The following is a 19817-nucleotide window of genomic DNA, read 5'->3' on the forward strand; positions in this document are numbered from 1 at the left end:
CAGCGAGGGATCCGCATTGCGGACCCGAAAGCCAAGGTTGTCAAAATCTCGTTTGGATATGGATAACAAGAGAGGATGCTCGCAAATAAGATTTCGGAAATCTTCTAATCATATTTATTTATTGTAGATTGTTTGGTCAATTTTTATTAAGTATTGTTTATGTTCAATTTCAAATAAAAAATTTTACAATAATTTATGACCGCATGATATACGATGAACGAATGTGATTAAAAAATCTTTATGATCCTTAAAAAGAGAATCTAACGAGAATCCTTATGAATGAATAATCATGAAGATCCACACTTTTTAAATCGAATGAGACGTAAATGGTAATAGCATTTGTTTTCTCTGAAACCGTCTTGTATGCTCATTTAACACTTTAAACTATTAAAAATATAACTTTTTGCTTTATATAGATATTCTTTTTTCTTAGTTGTTCAAATTTAAGAGGTTTTTTGGTATGTTTTATTTTAACATAAAAAACCAAAAAAGAGATAGGTTATTAGGTTTTGTCCTCTTGAATATGTACTTTGAAACAAAAGTCAAATTGATGGTGCGGAACCTTAACTATAAATTATCGGAAGTTTTAATCTTTGTAAGCTTGTGTGGATTAGGCAATTAGTTAGAACAATGTGTTTGTCGCCTTTTATTTGAATTCGAAAGCCCTTCATCGTGTATAAGTTATTAATCTAAAATACAGTACTAATGCATATGTTATAATTTAAATAAATTGATAACACAACGTGACAATTGAATGGAAAAATTATTCCATATGTAACAAGGTCTATAAATATTGACCTTCAACTTCAGATTCAATTTGCTATGATAACATTTTTGCAGCAATATAACAACAACAAAGAGAATTTCAAATTTTTTATAAAAGCTGAGTCTTGCAACATTTTCCTTAACTCTTATGTAAAATATTTTCTTAAAGTTCTACTCGGCGGGTGAATAAGGCAGGCTTCGCTCATAGAAAACTAGATGGGCTTCTGTCATGTTAAATGAGGCGGTCTCGGCACACGAAAAAAAAGCTTGCAAAATGAGGCGCACTCCGCGCAAGCAAATCGAGGCGGGCTCTACTCACATAAAACGAGATAGCCTTTTGCGCATGCGAAACGAGGCGAGCTCATGGACGAAAAATTCAGCCCACAAAGGCTCGAAGCACGAAAAATGAGGCACAAAAAGCAAGACAGGCTTCTGCCATGCAAAATGAGGCGAGCTCAGCGCACAAAGAAATTTGGCACGCAAAATGAGGCATAGTGTGCACAAAAAATGGGGCGGGACGCAAAACATTTTCCTTAACTGGGACGCAAAATATTTTCTAAAGCTAAAAATTTAATTATTTCACAAAAACTGTGAGTTATAACCATAATATTCCAATCGATTTTGAGAACTTTTACAACATTTATTATAAGTCAAATTTAGAGTCATTCTATTCGCACCATATGTTTCCTAAAATTAATTTAGGACATTTCCAAGATTTTGGATACCTACAAATCTCTTTTGGGGCCGCTATGAGTTTATTTTTTCTATTTTTCAACTTTAAAAATCAATGAAAAATAGTTTCGAGCCCTAATAAGGGATAAAATTACATCTAATTGTCTTGCAACATTTTCGTTAATTTCCACACAAAATATTTCCTAAAACTAAAAATTTCAATTTTTTCACAAAAACTATGAGTTATAATCCATGTTTTCCAATCGATTTTGAGAACTTCTACAAGATTCATTATAAACCAAAATATTCCAAATATTTTCGAAACCTACAAATCTCTTTGGGAGCCTTGCTATTAGTTTATATTATTTTTCTATTTTTTCAACTTTAAAAATCAATAAAAATAGTTCTGAGACCTAATCAACAGTAGGATCATGTCCAAAGGTCTTGCAACATTTTCGTAAACTCATACACAAAATGTTTCCTAAAACTAAAAATTTCATTTTTTTACAACTGTGAGTTATAACCCACGTTTTCCAATGAATTTTGAGGATTTTCACAAGAATCAATATAACCCAAAATTTGAGTCATTCTAGTCGCATCAGTTTTGCGCAGAGTCCTCCAAGTACTTTATGTCTTTTCGTAAAGCCTCTTTCCAAGTCTTCCTAAGTCTTCTTCTATCCCTTTTGCCCTGAGCATTTATAGGCCTTTGGTTCACATATCCAAACCACCTTAACCCATTTTCTTTCATCTTATATTCAATTCTGACGACTCCCACTTTACCTCGGATACCCTCGCTCTTAATCCTGTCATTTCTTGTGTCCCCAAACATTCAACTAAACATTCCCATCTCTGCTACACCGACTTCTTTTTTTCTCATGCATTCGGAAATCAGTTTCACTCCTGATTTACCAATAATCTCCACAAGAACAAAGGCCATGTTTGAAATGATGGAAGCGCTTATTATCTCTCATAATAATCTCCCTTTCAACAACTTTCGATATCAGCTTAGCTGCATTATGGCAATCCACACAAATCCGCAGATTTTTGCAGACTCTCAATGTTGTTCTACTTCTACTCGTCTTCAACAAACCGAATGAAATCGCAAGCTTCTCGCTATGTCCCCGTAGTATTTCAACCTTCTCGTCTTCTCCTAGTTCATGAAGCACACAGCCTGTGTCGGGTTTGTATCCGAATTCACTTATCTTTTCCTCTAACCTTGTCCACATTTCTTGATCTCTCCGGACTCTGGCAGAGATGTGTCGCCAACAACAAAGCTGTAAACTTGCCCTCCGACTTCAATCCAGCTGCGTCCGGCATCTTTCTGAAGGCCAGTCTCCTTCATCTTTCGCCGCACGTGTCTCACACTATCCCATTTACCTGCTGCGGCATACAAGTTAGACAGCAGCACGTAATTTTCCGCCTTTTCAGGCTCTACGTCTAACAATTTTTCAGCGATTTTCTGCCCCATGTCCAAATTATTATGACTCCTACAGGAACTAAGCAATGAGCTCCACATTCTAGTATCTGGCTCCTCCGGCATCTCATGTATGAGGTTTAAAGCTTCCTCCAACCGGCCAGCCCGGCCAAGCATGTCCACCACACATGCATAATGCTCTAGTTTCGGCTCTATTTTGTACAAGCTTTGCATCTGGTTGAAATATTCTACCCCCTCCTTAACCAACCCAGCATGGCTACATGCAGTTAAAATTCCGATAAACGTAAAGCCATCAGGCTTCTGGCCAAAACTTAGCATTTCTCTGAAGAGCTCTAAAGCCTTGTTTCCATGTCCATGAATTCCGTATCCTGCAATTATAACGTTCCATGAAGGCACATCCTTCTTGGTTAACCGGTCAAAAACTCTATGAGATTGTTCGATGCAGCCACTTTTTGCATACATATCTATGAGAGAGCAACCAACAAAAAGGTCTTCTGTGAGGCGAGCTTTCAAAGCGAAACAATGCAGCTCTTTTCCTGAACGCAAAGCTGACAGTTGTGAACAAGCCCCAAACATGCTCATTGTTGCAATTGCACAAGGTAGGATTTCATCAGACAGCATTTGGCGAAAGAGATCAAGGGCTTTGTCAGGAAGTCCAACCTGAGTGTAACCGGCGATCATTGCATTCCAAGACACTCTAATTTTCGATTCTGTCCTATCAAATAATACTCTTGCAGATGATAATTTACCACAATGGATGTAAAGGGACTGTAATGAAATACCAATGAATGAATCCACTTCTAACCCATTACGTAGCACAAATCCATGAATCTCTCTCCCATGTTGAAGATGTTTCAGGTGGGCACAAGCTAAAAGGAGGCTACCGATGCTAAACTCGTCAGGATCCAAGCCTGAATATTTCATTTGAAGGTACAAATCTAAAGCTTTGTATGGATCTCCATTTTGGGCACAGCCACCAATAACTGCGTTCCAGGAGCCCACTGTCTTCGTCTCAATACCATGAAAAACCAGCTCAGCGGAATTTAGTGACCCACATTTCGTGTACGCTGCAACAAAAGCATTGGCTACCAGTTCATCATATATAAACCCATGTCTGAATGAATAAGCATGAAGTTCTTTCAAGCTCAAAAGTTCCGACTCCTCCAAACAAGCCGGTAACACATTCAGTATGGTGACCTCATTCACCTTCACTTTCTCCCCTTCCATCTGCATTTTTCGCAAAAGACCAAACGTGCCACATACATCCCCTTCTCTAGAAAAACCTCCTATGACGGAATTCCAAGAAACCACATTTTTCGTGTCATTCTTGTCAAACAAGACTTGAGCTTCAACTGAGTACCCACATTTTGAGTACATGTCCGCCAACGCATTATTCACCATTAATTCCTGGTTCAGCCCCAATTTCACTGCCAAACTATGAATCATCATCCCCATATTTACTTCTCCGTTCCCAGCACACAAAGGCAATACAGTCACCAACGTAGCAACATCCGGTACTAGAGCTTCATCACCCTCTAAAATCTTCCCCAACAAACTATAACTCTCATGATCCAATCCATTCTCCGAGAACCCGCATATCATCGAATTCCAAGAAACCAAATTCTTCTCAGGCATTATCTCGAACACTTTAGCTGCATCCTCAACCGACCCGCATTTCCCATACATTGCAATCAACGCATTGCCCACAAACACATCCGAAATCAATCCCATCTTCTCAGCCATCCCATGAACAACCTGTCCCAAACCCATGTCTGAAATCCCCCCACAGGCCTTAAAAACACAGGGAAAAGTAAAATTATCGGGTTTAAACTCCGTAACGCTGATCAACTCAACAAACACATCAATGGCATCAACAAAAAGCTCGTTTCTTGCATACCCACTAACAAGCGCATTCCACTGGAACAAGTTCTTCCTCTTCAGCCCGTCGAAAACTGAGCGGGAATCCAAAGGAGAACCGCACATTGCATACATGGTAATGATGCGTGTGTTGAGAACAAAGTCATTGCTGAAAAGGGTCGACGCGGAGACCAAGTTGTGGACTTTGCGTCCGGTTTCAACGTCCTTGCGGCGCCCGCAGGCCTGTAACAAGGCTCCCATGGCGTCTTTCCCTTGCTGTGAACTGGAAATTGCATCGTGAGAGTGTGCTTGAAGAAGGGTCAGAGCCTCCGAGAGGTTTCCGGCGTCACAGAGATTGTTGACGTCTTGGAGGAAAGTGAGAGAGTCTGTTTGGTGGTGGGCGGTTGTCTGCGCGGCGGAGAGAGAAGAAAGTGGTTTTGGTTTTGGAGGGAAGATTGGGCGGAGGAAGTGTTTGACTTTAGGTGTGGGCCGAGAATGGCATGAGAGTGGTGGTGGTGCCACTGCCACAGAAGCCATGGTTGAGATGCTTGTTCGTTCGGAGAGGATAAGAAATTGGCCATTTTAGTGTCACCGTCGAACTATTTACTCATTGGGCCGATAACGGACCAATAAAACTCCAAAAATAAAAATATTGTTTATGAGGTTATGCTAAGGAAATTAAATTTAAACATACAGTTTTGAAAATTAAAGAACACGAAAGTTGATGATTAGTTTGTAAATTTAGTTTTCCTAGCATTACTTCCTTAGAAAACAATATTCACGTGGAAAATCACTATTCATGCCGGAAAAAAAATATTGTTCTTACTTATTGAGCTAGTAATCTAGTAAGTTTTTTCGAACAACATTGATGAGAAAGATGTTGGAGAGGTTTGTTATCCAAATAACGCAGAAATTAATGGAAATTTTAATTTTAAGTTTAATTCTTAACGAAATATACTACAGTAGTTTGAATTCAAATTTTATTACCACACGAACTATCTTTTGAATACTCCTCCGCTACGATAATAATTTATCTAACTAAATCAAAATAACAATAAAAAAGGAAAACTATTGAAGAAGATTTGAGAATTTTGAGTTTTAATGATAATGATAAAATAAAGGGTATAATGAATAATACCATAATTGATTTTTTATTATAAAAATGTGATTTTTCCTTAAGATGGAAGAGCCAGGATACGACACGTCGTGAAAAGCCACAAGTGGTGACGTGGACAAAATTTAACCCTTGCCATCCTCTTCAAATTTCGTTCCTTCCATTCTTCTTCATTTCTTCTCAGTCCTCACAGTTGCGGTGAGCTGAGAGGAATGTCGAAGGTCATCCTCCTCCACACTTCCTACCACCTCACCCCAATCCACCGCCGCGCCTGCAACTCCGTCGTTTCGCCCTCTCTCTTCACTCCCTCCTCCCTCCGCTCCCAATGCCTCCGCCCCCAATCCATCTCTCCCTCTCCCCCTCTTTCTCTGCGGAGCATTTCAGCTCGCGCCATCGAGTCGTCGTCGCCGGAGACCAAGGAAGAAGAATTGAAGGAGAGCGATGGCGAGATTGTAAATAAAATCACAACAGCAGACACCAAGGAATATCCGAGCGGCGAGTTTCAGTTCGAGAAGGCGAGCGCGTGGAAGAGCTTCGTCGTCAAGCTCCGCATGCTCATTGCCTTCCCTTGGCAGCGCGTCAAGAAAGGCAGCGTCTTGACCATCAAATTGCGCGGCCAGGTTTTTCCTTTTTTCGAATTTTACATTATTTGTGCTGCGTTTTTGGGATTGCATTCGAAAAAAGCATTTTTCTTTGTGGCTTTTTTTCTAAATTAATTATTTTCATTGGCGTTTTTCAGGTGTCTGATCAGCTGAAGAGTCGATTTTCGAGTGGACTTTCGCTGCCTCAAATTTGTGAGAATTTGATGAAAGCAGCGTACGATCCTCGAATTTCCGGTGTCTATCTCCAAATTGAAAGTTTGAATTGTGGCTGGGGCAAAGTCGAAGAAATCCGAAGACATATCTTGGATTTCAAGAAATCAGGTTTTTTTTTTTTTTTTTTGGTGAATTATTGTTAATTTTGGTTATGTTTTTGTAAGTGTGCCTGCCTCCTTGCGCCCGAGCTATTAGAGTAGTTTAGAATATCGCTCTGTCGAAGAGAAAAAACTTGATCATATGGACATTTCACTGTTGCAGGTAAATTTGTTGTGGCCTATGTACCGGCTTGCGGAGAGAAAGAGTATTACCTTGCTAGTGCGTGCCAAGAGATATATGCACCTCCAAGTGCTTACTTTTCTTTGTTTGGGCTCACCGTTCAGTCCTCGTTCGTAAGAGGTCAGTTTCCCCGAAATCCGTTGTTTCTGTTGTGGGAAATTGCTTATTCATTAGCTCATGTTGCAGGGAATTCTCATACTCTCTTTCAGGTGTTCTTGAGAAAGTTGGAATCGAGCCACAAGTGGAAAGGATTGGTAAATACAAAAGTGCCGGTGATCAACTTGCGCGCACAACCATGTCCGAAGAGAATTGTGAGATGCTGACAGCATTGCTTGATAATATATATGGGAATTGGCTGGATGTGATTTCTTCCACAAGAGGTGCTTTGTAATTTGATGTTTGACAAACTTTCAAGTCTTTAAGTTTAAGTAACCGATGGACTTCTGAAAATTTTCTACAGGAAAGAAAAGAGAAGATATCGAGAATTTCATTAATGAAGGAGTCTACCAAGTAGAAAAATTGAAAGAAGAAGGCTGGATCACAAACATACAATATGATGACGAGGTACGGAGTTCTGGTTCCCTTTGATTTGGGTTTGACGTTTGATGTATGTTAAGAAATAATCAAAATTAATACCATATGTTGGGAATCTTAGATACTTGGAAGGCTTAGAAGGTTGTTTCAGTGTGTTTCGGATCCAGACATTTTAAAATGTAACATATTTCGAGAAATTTGAGAGTTTTTTAAAGATCAGTTTAGCCCTTCGAGTTTGTCAGGGTATATTGAAGTCCTATGGCCTGGTAATTACCTTAGTTTATTTATGACATTCAAACATACATTCAATTGTTCTTCCAGTGTTATATTCTATCTTATGATATGTTACTTATAAGTATTATGTTGTCCGTATTTTGATATGGAAGTCCCATATTTTGCCTGCAAAACAGCATTCATCGTATCAATAATAGTCATCCCTTGCAGGTTATTTCAATGCTGAAGGAAAGACTTGGAGTGCAAAAAGAAAAAACTCTTCCTATGGTCGATTACAGGTAGTCAACTTTCATATTGGTGGCCTTCAATTGCTTGTATTTTGTTGTCCACCAGATGCTCCGTATGCGTGTGTATAACCATCCTCCCTGACCCTCCCTGACCCTCCTTTCCCATTCCTTCTTTTTTGTTATTAAAACAGGAAATACTCAAAGGTTCAGCAATGGACTGTTGGATTATCAGGCGGTAAAGACAAGATAGCCATAATTAGAGCATCAGGTAGCATTAGTCGTGTACGAGGCGGTTTAAGTCTTCCTGGTTCTAGTATTATAGGGGAACAGTTCATTGAGAAGATACGCACTGTGAGAGGTATGGTGACTATGGTCTATCGTATAGAAGTTTATTTTCTTAACGTGTTGTCCTTTATTTTGGTATATTTTCAGAGGCTTTATAAAAGATACAGGATGTGGATGTACTATTATCTACAAGATAATTGTGTGTTTTGAATTTATATTTACTAGTTTCAGTCATACATTATGGTTTATCATGTGTTGTGTTGTTCACCTATGTGGAAGTTTTCAAGATGGGAGTGAATATTTGGGTTCTAGATATTTACATGTAAGTTAAGATCTGATTAAGTGATTGTGTTGAGAAATCTTCTTAGGTGAATATATGAACTCAACAATGCGTTGCCTAAATGAAATGGGAAGAAAGGGAGATTGATAACGTGATGAACATATAGGGGCCCAATCAATAAATGAATTACGAAAGGAAAAGAATTATGGAACATCAAGACTTGGCTCTTTGCTATTTAAGATAGTGGATGGTTGTTTGCTTATTTAGTACTTACATGCGTCTCTAAAACTACTTATATGAAGTAACTCAATGAACAGAGATAAAATTGTTCATTTTACTTGCAATATCATATAATTTATAGAAAGCAGTGGCATGTGTACAGAAAGAAAAAGCATTACAAGACCAATAAGGGGCAGTTGTGTACTTTGTGGTTGCTGAATATGAAACCTTTCAGCACTGGTTATTGGTATCATTTCTGTTATAATTATTTTACCCGTCTTGTTGATGTTCTTCCCATTCCAGAATCGAAAAGATATAAGGCCGCTATTATTCGAATTGACAGCCCTGGAGGTGATGCCCTTGCTTCTGATTTGTAAGTGCTAGTATATTTTCGCTTAATTTCATTTGTAAACGGCCATTATTGTTGATTATAAATTGCTTCTGTACAAAAGGAAGTGTGCATTTGTGTGTCTGCGTGCACACAATTAACTAGTTAGGCTGATGTTTTTATGATGGGCAGGATGTGGAGGGAAATCAGACTTTTGGCTGCATCAAAACCTGTCATTGCATCAATGTCTGATGTGGCAGCAAGTGGAGGATACTATATGGCAATGGCAGCAGACGCCATTGTTGCAGAAAATCTAACCTTAACGGGTTCCATTGGAGTTGTGACGGGTGAGTTTGAATTTATACAGGTTCCTACACTGCGGCCCCATTTTGACCTATATCATATAACCACTCTGGTAAAAAACATGTAAACTGACACGAATCTAAATGCATAAAAATTACTTCATATTTGCGTGATATCTTTTTATGAATTTGGATATTAACTTTCTTTGCAGGGAAGTTTAACCTGGGAAAACTGTATGAGAAGATTGGCTTCAACAAAGAAATTATATCAAGGGGAAAATATGCTGAAGTTCTTGCAGCTGAACAACGATCCTTCAGGTAAACAGATTTGTTGCCTAGAGTATCTGTTCTGTCCTGTATTTCTACAAATGGCAAAATTTTGAAACCCAACTTTTCGTTTCCAATACAGACCAGAAGAAGCAGAAATCTTTGCTAAGTCTGCACAGAATGCATATAAGCAATTTCGAGACAAGGCAGCTCTTTCCAGATCGATGACTGTATGCTGGTCAATTCATTCTTTGTTTCAGCTTCATGGACTAGCATTTCCTTCTGGTAACTTGAAATCTAAAAGTGTCCCTATGTTGTTGTCTTGGCAGGTAGATAAAATGGAGGAGGTTGCACAAGGGAGAGTTTGGACTGGTAACGATGCAGCTTCACGGGGTTTAGTTGATGCTATTGGCGGACTTTCTTGCGCTGTCGCAATAGCAAAGCTCAAGGCAAATATACCCCAAGACAAACAGGTGTGGAAATCAAAAAAACATGCTGGTTATTAACTTCGATTGTGTGATCCTTTCTTTGAGATGTTCATGAACAGCTGTGCATGTGTGGTCAGGTTGCACTCGTGGAGCTTGCAAGACCCTCGCCGACACTGCCAGAAATTTTAAGTGGCATAGGAGCTAGTTTGGTTGGAGTGGATAGAACAATGAAGGAAGTGCTGCAGGAGTTGACGTTTTCCGACGGAGTCCAAGCCCGGATGGAGGGAATCATGTTTCAGAGACTGGAGGGAGCTTCTCAGGCCAACCCCATCTTCTCTTTGTTCAAAGATTACTTTGGCTCTCTCTAAACCGTATGATTAGCTTCCCCTCCTTTTTTTTTAATCTTCTGGGAGGGTTCAAATTGCATTTTGCTGTAAAGTGATCTTATATCTTCATCTTGTTAAAAAAATTATACATACATATATATATATATATATATATATATATTTGTTAGCAAATTGTACATCGATCTAGCACAGGTTCAAGCTATACAAATTTTGAAGAGTTTTTAATATTTTTTTAATTTTAATTTTTGTTCAATATTGGTTATCCTTATCTTAATTTTTTAGAAAAACTAATGAAAAGGGCTTGAAAACTTTGAGTTTTAACGATAAGTACAAAATAAAGGGTAAAGTGAATAGTATTAGGATTGCCTTTTTAATGTAAAAATATGGTTTTTCGTTAAAGTGAATCGTACTGCAAATTTTTCGTTAAAACTCTCTAATTTTTTCTGTTCTTCTGCATGAATATTGTTTTGTGAACAATATTTTTATTTTTGAGTTTTCGTAGTCCGTTTTCGGCCCGATGAGTAAATAGTTGGATGAGGATGAGGGAGAGAGAAGTAAGAGAGAGAGAGAGACCAAGGTAGGAAGTAGGATAGCGAGAAAGGGATGGAGGAAAGAGAGAGAAACTGATGAAGTAAAAAAAGGGGGGAGAATTTTACTTCGAGAAAGAAACATGGTAAATACTATCACCTTTCAATTATAGACAGGTAAAATTGTAAATGCAAAACGAAACACCTTATTTATTATGATATTCGATACATGCAATCCTCGTGACTGTTAAAGCCGACACACCGTGATCATTACTTAAGAAAAATAATAAACACATTTTTTTTTCTCTTTCCATGCACTAATGTAATCGTCTTTAACCTTGTCTTCTACTTTCGTTTTATTTATATAAACTGATGACTACAAATTAAATAAAAATATGGGAGGAAAAAAAAAAGGTTTAATTATGAAAGAAATGCCTTTCTAAATTAACTTTTCAAGTGCCCGCAGAAAACTTTTAAAACTTAAGCAGGAAAAAAACAAGGAAAACGTTTGGAATTTCCGAGGAAATGGCTTAAATGCAGAACTGTGTTGCTGTTTTCTGCTGCTCTTTCAACGTATCAAGGATCTAACGGCTAAAAATCCCGTGACGGTATTAAAAATTCCCACATACAGTACCTTAACAGCAACCAGAAAATATAATCCTATGCATTTGGCGTTAACAGAAACCCCATGAAACATGCTGGTTTATATTTGGAAGTGTCAACTTACCATATTCTGTTCTTTGGTCAGATGATACGGCTATAAATTAACTACTCACCAACTTACTATCCTTTTGTAATTCCGCCAACCACACTTTTTAACTCCTTTTGCTTTTGTATAATAAATTTTTTCCAGTGCCGATAACGTGATTCGGTATATCAAGTAGAAAACGTGATTCGGTATATCAAGTAGTATAATATAAGTGGTTGAATACTTACAAATAAATTTACATTTTTGTATTAGGCTGTGTAAAAAATTTCAACCAGTTTTGTATGGAGAATGTCGTTAGTTTGGTTATAATTCTACTAAATTCACCATGTTCTACTATTTACAGGACGTCATTCTTGAATATTCGCTTGATTTGGGTCGGATATTAAGGCCCAAGTGTTTCAATAAACTTATCTTGTTCCGTCCCATCAAGCGAATTCTCAAACAATAGTTCTGAAAGCCAATCCGCGCATCTAATTTCTCACAACTTATGGATTAATACAAGCATATTAATCCTAGTTATCTAATAAAATAAACAATAATACTTGATTAATTTATTGAATATATGCTTACACCAAAAAGTTAATTTGATATTGAAACCATAGTCATAAAAGTAAATTGCACCCCAATTTTTCTTAACTGAGGTACAATTAATCAGCTACAAAATAATAATAATTAGCTGATGATTAAGAACAACAAAAAACCTCTAGTTTTAATTTTTCCTTCCCCAAAATACCCCTTTCCGGTTGACCTCTCATCGTTTCTTGCTATGAATCAACAGTGCCTTCTCTTTCTTCTCCTCCTTCTTTCTCCTTCCACCTCTGGTTTGCTTCTCCTTCTCTGGTTTCTTCTTGCCCTTTTTCTCAGCTGCCACCCTCTCTTTTCCACATGGACGGCCGTGATGATGACTCGGACCGGAGGATGCATCAGAGACCATTGAATCATCGCTCTCTTCATCCTTATGATGACCACCATAATTTTTTCCACCATCATCATCTTCTTCTTGATGCATGCCACCGTCGTTTTCGCCTTCGAAGTGGGAGCCAATGTACATCGTCCACCCGGACTCACTGCTGTGGCATTCCTCCACACCTCCAAACACTTTTCCAGACTCCATAACTGAATCAACAGAAACCAAAACAGGGGAAAACAGAGTAAAAACAGAGTAAAACAGAGGAATACAGAGGAAAGCACAGTGAAAACAGAACTAAGAGTTTTTATTGTAACTCGTGGATAGGATCTTTCTCTTCAACCAACTGTGTCTAGGACTCAAACCCTCCCCTCTCCCGTTAGTTTAGCTCAGAGTATTTTTTAAAGAGAAAAGAGAGGGAAAGCAAAGCTTACCGATCTCACATTTGAGAGCAACACCCCAAAAGCCAGAAGCACTTCTCTCCCTCTACTTATACAAAAAGCCAATAATCTGGCTGCAATAACTGTGAGTGCTACTACCACACTGCCTGGAAATCTAAATACCAATAAATTCTACTTTTTTACCGAGCAGAAAGACAGCTAGCAAGCTAGAAGCTGCTGCCAGTGAAAGTGAAATACTCCACCCTGCACACCAAAGCTTAAAGCTTTTGCCTTCTCCCTTGAATTTGAAAGGACATTGGTGGTTGCTCACTCACTAGGGCTCATTGGGTTTCTCTCTCCACGTGTCCTTACTATTATCAAGGGAAAGAGGAGGGGCATAAATGCAGATACGGAACAAAGAAAACAGAGTAAGAGAATAATATTATATGAGTTCCATACATGGTGTTTTTAATAGGGATACAATAGGACCTATTCACTACCTCATTTAGCTTTCACAACTTGAATTAAAATCCCTACTTGTCTTTCAAAAAGGTACATCAATTTTTGAGTATATGAAATATGTTCACCGTCATAGCGTTCTGGTCTAATAATACGTTATCACGTGAAAGAAAAATTTACAAATGATAATGTATTAAAAGATCAGATATCACGTGACAGTGCACTAGTGTTATTTAAGTCATTCTCCCACTCTATAATGACAAGAATATGCGAAGTTAAAGTGGTTGTGTCATAAATGGATCACGCATCTTTACGTGTTTTAGCTTTCTTATGGTTGAAGAATAAGTTTAGGATTGTGTTTCACGTGATAACGAATAAGTCCCTTGTAAATCCTTCTCTCTTTGAAAAGACAAGAATTTGCAAAAGCTAAGGTGTCTTTATCTTAAACGTGTTTTAACTTTCCATCGTTTGCTAAGTTTGGAAGAACATCACATTAGCATCTCCGTTTCGTGCGAGTTCTATCTTGGAGTTGTAGGGTTTTATTGGATAAAGAGATAGGAACTAGTCAAAATTCTGTTTCTGCTAGGGGCTGCGATGCTCTCCACCAAAATTGATTGTGTTTGACGATGTGTGTCTCCTTAAAGCAAAGATTATGCTTTTTTTTAAGGGTTTTTTGAAATGGGTCTAAAGTAACTAAAAATTGGACCTATTTCAAAATTTTCCTTTTTTTTTTGTATAGATAAGGATTGTCTGTCCTCCCACTTCAGTGTCCTCCTGTTTTGTGTGGTCAAGGTTAAGCCACGTCAACATTTTATGTAGTTTTTTTATAGAGATAATAAGACAAAAATAAATAGTAATATAAAATGTTGACGTAACATAACCATGACCACACAAACAGAGGGCACCGGAAGTGGAAGGACAAACAATCCTTGTCCTTTTTGTATTGGTATTGGGGGAAGAGAAGAAAACAGAATCCTAATCTAACAACTCAATAATCCCAATGTGCAATCCAGCTTGCTAATTAGTTTATGTTAATTCAATATATAATAATAATATTTTTAAATCAAACGGTCTTTATTGACTCATTTCACCGACCAATCTTATACAAAACAAAAGCTTCCATCTCTCTTTCACACAAACTAAAAACTCGAATTTTCTAATCCTTAGATTCATAAACTCCAAACACCAAAATCCGAAGAGAATCCAAATTCCGTCAACCCTAGCACCCTAATATTGTAACACTTATGTTGTATAATCATGCATGCTGCCGTAAATATTGAAATTTCAATTCAACTTAAACAAAAGTAGTGAAGAAACCGTGTGCTTGTCTTGCTATTTATTGCTCTGCTTCTGTGTTTGCTGTACTGCTTTTGCAAGGAGGTAAGTATTTTAAATTTTTTTTTTTGGGACAATGCAAGGAGGTAAGTTTGGATGGGTCAATTTATAGTGATCGATCGGACAGATATCTTCCACAGGTAAAAAGTAATATTTACTTCTGTATTAACTTCTTGAAATGATAGACATTGTTACAGTCTCAGATGAGATGAGCTGGTGACATTTTGAATGTGCAAACCCTAGAAGCCAATGGTACAAAGGCAAGTGCTAGAAGAACTTCCTTACAACCAGAAAAAGTATCCTCGTCAGATTCTTTTCTAGGGGATCCTAGATATTCTGTGATCATAACCATTCATCGTACATCGTACGGTTAGTTTTCATTAGGTATTATTTATATTTAATTTTAAATTTTAAATTTTGAAATGATTTCTGATCGCACGATGTATTATGAATAGTCATGATCACAGGATCCTCAGGAAAATGATTTTCCTTACAACTGAAGGATTTGAGACCCGTTTCAGATATCTATGTTCGGAAGCCAAAGATTAGGAGATTCGGATTGTTGATTTTGTAATGCGGCTTGCATTAGTCCTCCCACTGGACCACGTTATAAATTAAGAATCTAAATCTCTCTCTTCAATAGCCCGAATCTCCTAATTCTTAAACTCCAAATAAATTCAAAGAGAATCCTGACTCCAACATAATGACTCTAAGACCAAAACTCATAATGACTTTAAAACGATATCTCAAATTAATCATGCATTGTAATATAAGACGCGTTTCTGAACATCTCTTGTGCGTAATTGAATGACATCATCTGGTTGTTGATAAGTACTCCTTCTCGTGAAATACATACCACTTGGACATATAATTGACAATTCGTGTGACGGTGGGCCCTCTTTGATGAGGAAAGGGCAAGAACAAAACGAAGTTAAAAGAGTTTAAATACAGGTTGGTTTGGGCCACACCATGACCCCTACACTGTTGACCAAGATTTTTGGCTGTTTCCCACTTCCAATATCTCTGCAGTGGCTGGAATGGAACGTCCACTATTTAGACTCGCAAACGGATAATGATTGTTCCGTTTGTGTCATTTTCGTTTCAGATCTGTTAACTTAACGAGTTGTGTTGTGTCAAAATTATTATCTAAACGGATTTTGATTAGGTGACCCGATAACAAACTAATTTGTTAATAAATCATGTCGTTTTGTGTGGAGTTAACTGGATATGCAAGAAATTTCATGCCTAATGTTTAGATTTAGCAAACGATATCTTATCGGGTTCTTAATGGTGATCCGATAATGACTTGACTCGTTAATGAATTTTTAACGATTGACTCCAATAAACGATCCGACTCGTTAACGGATTAACCCGAAACATGTTTTTTTTGTATCATTCTGTATCAGGTTAACATATTGTGTAAGAGATTGTCAAGTTTGCACTATTATCATACCCCATATATATATGTGTTCATCTATATGTATGTATGTATACACATATATGATATGAGGAGGAGACATGGGTGAGGCCCATCGGCCCATGTATAATGGTAGTATTCTAGCTGCTTGTCCTATAGAGGTGATCACCTCACGATTTGCTTCTGCCTTGTCTTCATTGTGTTTTTGCAATGGGGACAATGTTGTCTAAAGCTGGTTTGTGTGTGTGTGTTCTTGTATTATTAGCACAGAATATTCTGATAATACGTTTGTGTTATACAAATTTATTTCAGTTACCAGAAATTTTTTTTTTTAATAAACGCTAGGGGTTTCTCAAGGTTAATTTGACGAGTGCATGTACGCACTTTGTGCCAACATAAATTTTATCTTTGAAAATCTAACAGTCCTTGATTACTCAGTTTAAACCACTTAATCAAATTCAGTAGTCAAATGTCATTTAGTACTATGGTCTAGTAGTTTTCCTCTTCACTTGTAAGTAAGAGTTCTTAGATTCGATTCTCGTCAAAGGTGAATTTGAATCATATTATTGCTAGCCCATTGTGAGGTTAAGCCCACCCCTCCTATTTAGTGTAGATAATATTGTTTGTTAAAAAAAAAAATTCAATATTCAAATATGTATTAGAGGTAGTCACTATGCACCGTCACTAACTTGGCTACAACCTGGTTTATTGTGATGACGTAAGCTATTAGCCTTCTGATAAAGAAAGATCTTTCTTTCAATTAAGAAATAGTTTCAATCGCGTTAACTATCCATTATATGTTTGCCACATTTTCAATGTCCATCTATCTAATATACGCTAGCCACATGATGAATTGGTAATAAGAGAGTATCACTGCTTGTTGTGACACTGAGTGTGCATTGGAAAAAATAATATATAATTCATTTGGGCCAATTGGATTGTTTACTTAAATGGGCCCACGTTTCCAAATTTCACAAAACGAGGTCCGGACTTTGCAGTGGACCGCCCATGGATAATCCAAACCGGGTTATCTAAGACTGCATGACCCGATTAAATATGTACCGTTAAAAACCGTTGAAGTTTTTTGCGTACGGTTTCAAAAGTCAATTACCTTGAATCTATATTCCACTTCCACCAATACGACGCCTTCCGGCGACACTACCGATCCTCCTCCGCCGCCGCCGCCTCCTCCTCTGCCTCCGCCTCTTCAAACTCTTGGATTTGATGGAGGAAATAATGGGTCTGTCTGGAATCAGTGATTTGGTCAAACTCAACTGGGAGGAGGAGTCGTACCCAGTGCCCAATGACTTCTTTGTCCTCCCCTTGTTCGTTCTTCTCTTCCCGTCACTCAGGCTCTTCCTGGACATTTTCGTCTTTGAGGTACAACTCTTTGCAGCTCTCGAGTTTATCGGACGATTTAATTTCAGGGTACTATGGAATGGAACTAGTTTTGCACTTTGTGATTATTTGTGGGAAGTTTATATATGATTAAATTTCAATTTCATTCACTTGATGCTGCTTTCCTTTTTATCAATAAATGTCGTTCGTGAGATTTGAACTCGTGACATGCTTCAATAAAGCGGAGACTGAGTGCCACTAGACCAGATGATCACGTGCATTACCTTGATGTTATTTTAGTACTATCAAATTGTAGAAAATGGTAACAAAATTGGATCTCAGGCTGCGTTGGTAACATTTGCAGTTTAAAGTTGTGATCTTTTCACTTTGATTTGGTTGAGTTTTTATTCTTGTATTGTCATTCATGAAAGCTGTGATCTTTCGCGGTTGCTTGCAATCCCACATTCCAATTTGTTGTGTAAAGACAAATATCATGTCGAAATTATTAGTCATAGGGAAATGTTGAGCTTGGAAAATCTCTTTTCGTATCAAACTATGAAGAATGCAAATCTCACCATCTGAAGCTTTTCGTCGATATAATGTTGATCCACATTACGTGTTTCATTGCTTGTGAGGGTTTATATACTTTGGTAGACTTGAAAATTATGGTCCTTATCAGTTTGAGTTGTACTTTTTGTTGTTATTTTTTATGGCAGAGATTAGCAAAGCGCCTTTTGTTTGGAAAGAAGTATGCATCGCTGAATGTTGAGACACGTGATAATCGGAAGAAAGTTAATAAATTCAAAGAGTCGGCATTCAAATGTGTTTATTTTTTCACTGCGGAGCTTTTGGCTCTATATGTTACGTACGATGAGCCTTGGTTCTCTAAAACCAGATATTTCTGGGTAGGGCCTGGCAATCAGATTTGGCCTGACCAGAAAACCAAGTTCGTCTCTTAACTCACTATAGACATCAGGTTTTGTTTACTTTGATGTCTGATGATATGTGTAATTTTGCTCTACAATCAATTGCCTTTTGCATCTCATCTGGCCTGACATATTTCCTTTTGGCAGATTAAAATTGAAGGGGCTTTACATGTATTCCGCTGGATTCTACATCTACTCCACCTTTGCTTTGGTGTTTTGGGAAACACGGCGTTCTGACTTTGTAGTTTCAATGTCTCATCATTTAGCAACTACGATTTTAATTGTGGCGTCTTACATATTCAAGTAAGTTTTAAAGCATGTCAACTTGCTTCTTCGCTTTTTTCTTATGCAGGCTAGCCTCTATCTTTTCGTGTGTCCTAATTATCTGTTTTGTCCCTCTGCAGGTTTTCTCGAGTAGGCTCGGTCATTTTAGCTCTCCATGAAGGATCTGATGTGTTTTTAGAAATTGCAAAGTTGTCAAAATATTGTGGCTTTGAAATGCTTGCCGGCATTGCTTTTGTTAGTTTTGTTCTCTCTTGGACAGTACTACGTCTTATTTACTTTCCATTCTGGATAATATGGAGTACCAGGTTAGTTAAACGTGCAGAGAGAATTTTTCTGTTTTCCTTGCGGCGTTAACATTGGCATAGAGAATATATCATATACTTATTGAATTTCCTTGTTAAATGATGCTTTTTTCTCATGATATATACAGAGATTAATTTTTGGTTCCATTTGTTTCTGGCAGCTATGAAGCTCTTCTGACCTTGGACAAGGAGAAGCACATAGTGGATGGATCTATATACTATTACTTGTTTAATACTCTTCTAATTGGCTTGCTCTTTTGTCATATTTATTGGTGGAAGTTGATGGTTCGGATGCTCGTGAAGCAAATTCAGGCTAGAGGGAAAGTTGATGACGATGTTCGATCTGGTAACAAGTTCTTCTATTGACAGTTTTATAAGTCGGACATATACCTTACTTGCATAGGGGAAAACGGTAATTGAAAATTGGATTACCTGCACGAAACCATGACAGCAACTGGCCGGAAAAAAAATGATTCAAGGGTTTTAGGGATTTGTCCATTTTCAAACTAATGTCAAATGTTTTAACCCGCTCACTCTACCTTTCCTGTTTACCGCAGATTCTGAAGGCGAGGATGATGAACACGAGGACTGACAGTAAAAAGACAGTTCAAACTCAAGTGAGGTGCCTATGTATTCTTTAGACTACACTGAAAAGATTGTCAAACAATTTTTATGAGATCCATATCATGTCCTTCAAACAGGCAGGTTTCGTATTCACACGAGCAACCTTGTTGTGATTCTTAAAGAAATGTGCTTATAGAAAGGCATTGAGCCTGTGGAAAATTGAGAATGTGTATGTATTGTTGATATCTGAACACAGTTGCGTGAATCGATGATATAGGAT

At 37.7% G+C, this 19817-nt stretch overlaps 4 protein-coding genes across 4 annotated transcripts; 2 read left to right on the forward strand and 2 right to left on the reverse strand.

Moving 5' to 3' along the window:
- Positions 1-1869: 1869 nt before the first annotated feature.
- LOC103938126 (pentatricopeptide repeat-containing protein At1g18485) lies at positions 1870-5348 on the reverse strand. Its single transcript, XM_009348129.3, is given in 2 exon segments — positions 1870-2665; positions 2668-5348. Coding segments are annotated over 2 exon segments (2922 nt in total). The 5' UTR covers positions 5267-5348; the 3' UTR covers positions 1870-2342.
- A 664-nt stretch (positions 5349-6012) lies between these two features.
- LOC103938148 (serine protease SPPA, chloroplastic) lies at positions 6013-10564 on the forward strand. Its single transcript, XM_009348148.3, has 13 exons — positions 6013-6463; positions 6583-6766; positions 6920-7057; positions 7147-7317; positions 7398-7501; positions 7916-7983; positions 8124-8290; positions 9020-9089; positions 9237-9391; positions 9559-9664; positions 9756-9843; positions 9943-10086; positions 10179-10564. Exons 1-13 carry the CDS (start codon positions 6056-6058, stop codon positions 10407-10409), a joined length of 2034 nt encoding a protein of 677 aa, XP_009346423.1. The 5' UTR covers positions 6013-6055; the 3' UTR covers positions 10410-10564.
- Positions 10565-12153: 1589 nt separating this feature from the next.
- On the reverse strand, positions 12154-13305 carry LOC103938159 (protein SOB FIVE-LIKE 2). Its single transcript, XM_048589457.1, has 2 exons — positions 12966-13305; positions 12154-12740 (listed from the first exon to the last, which is right to left on the reverse strand). Exon 2 carries the CDS (start codon positions 12736-12738, stop codon positions 12376-12378), a length of 363 nt encoding a protein of 120 aa, XP_048445414.1. The 5' UTR covers positions 12739-12740; positions 12966-13305; the 3' UTR covers positions 12154-12375.
- Positions 13306-17228: 3923 nt separating this feature from the next.
- LOC103938168 (ceramide synthase 1 LOH3) lies at positions 17229-19802 on the forward strand. Its single transcript, XM_009348164.2, has 6 exons — positions 17229-17502; positions 18177-18406; positions 18534-18689; positions 18791-18976; positions 19135-19319; positions 19531-19802. Exons 1-6 carry the CDS (start codon positions 17347-17349, stop codon positions 19563-19565), a joined length of 948 nt encoding a protein of 315 aa, XP_009346439.2. The 5' UTR covers positions 17229-17346; the 3' UTR covers positions 19566-19802.
- Positions 19803-19817: the final 15 nt, after the last annotated feature.

Source organism: the organism of the source record quoted next, unplaced genomic scaffold (genome assembly GCF_019419815.1).
Source record: "Pyrus x bretschneideri cultivar Hongxiangsu unplaced genomic scaffold, Pyrus_bretschneideri_v1 Contig3, whole genome shotgun sequence".
NCBI lineage: Eukaryota > Viridiplantae > Streptophyta > Magnoliopsida > Rosales > Rosaceae > Pyrus > Pyrus x bretschneideri.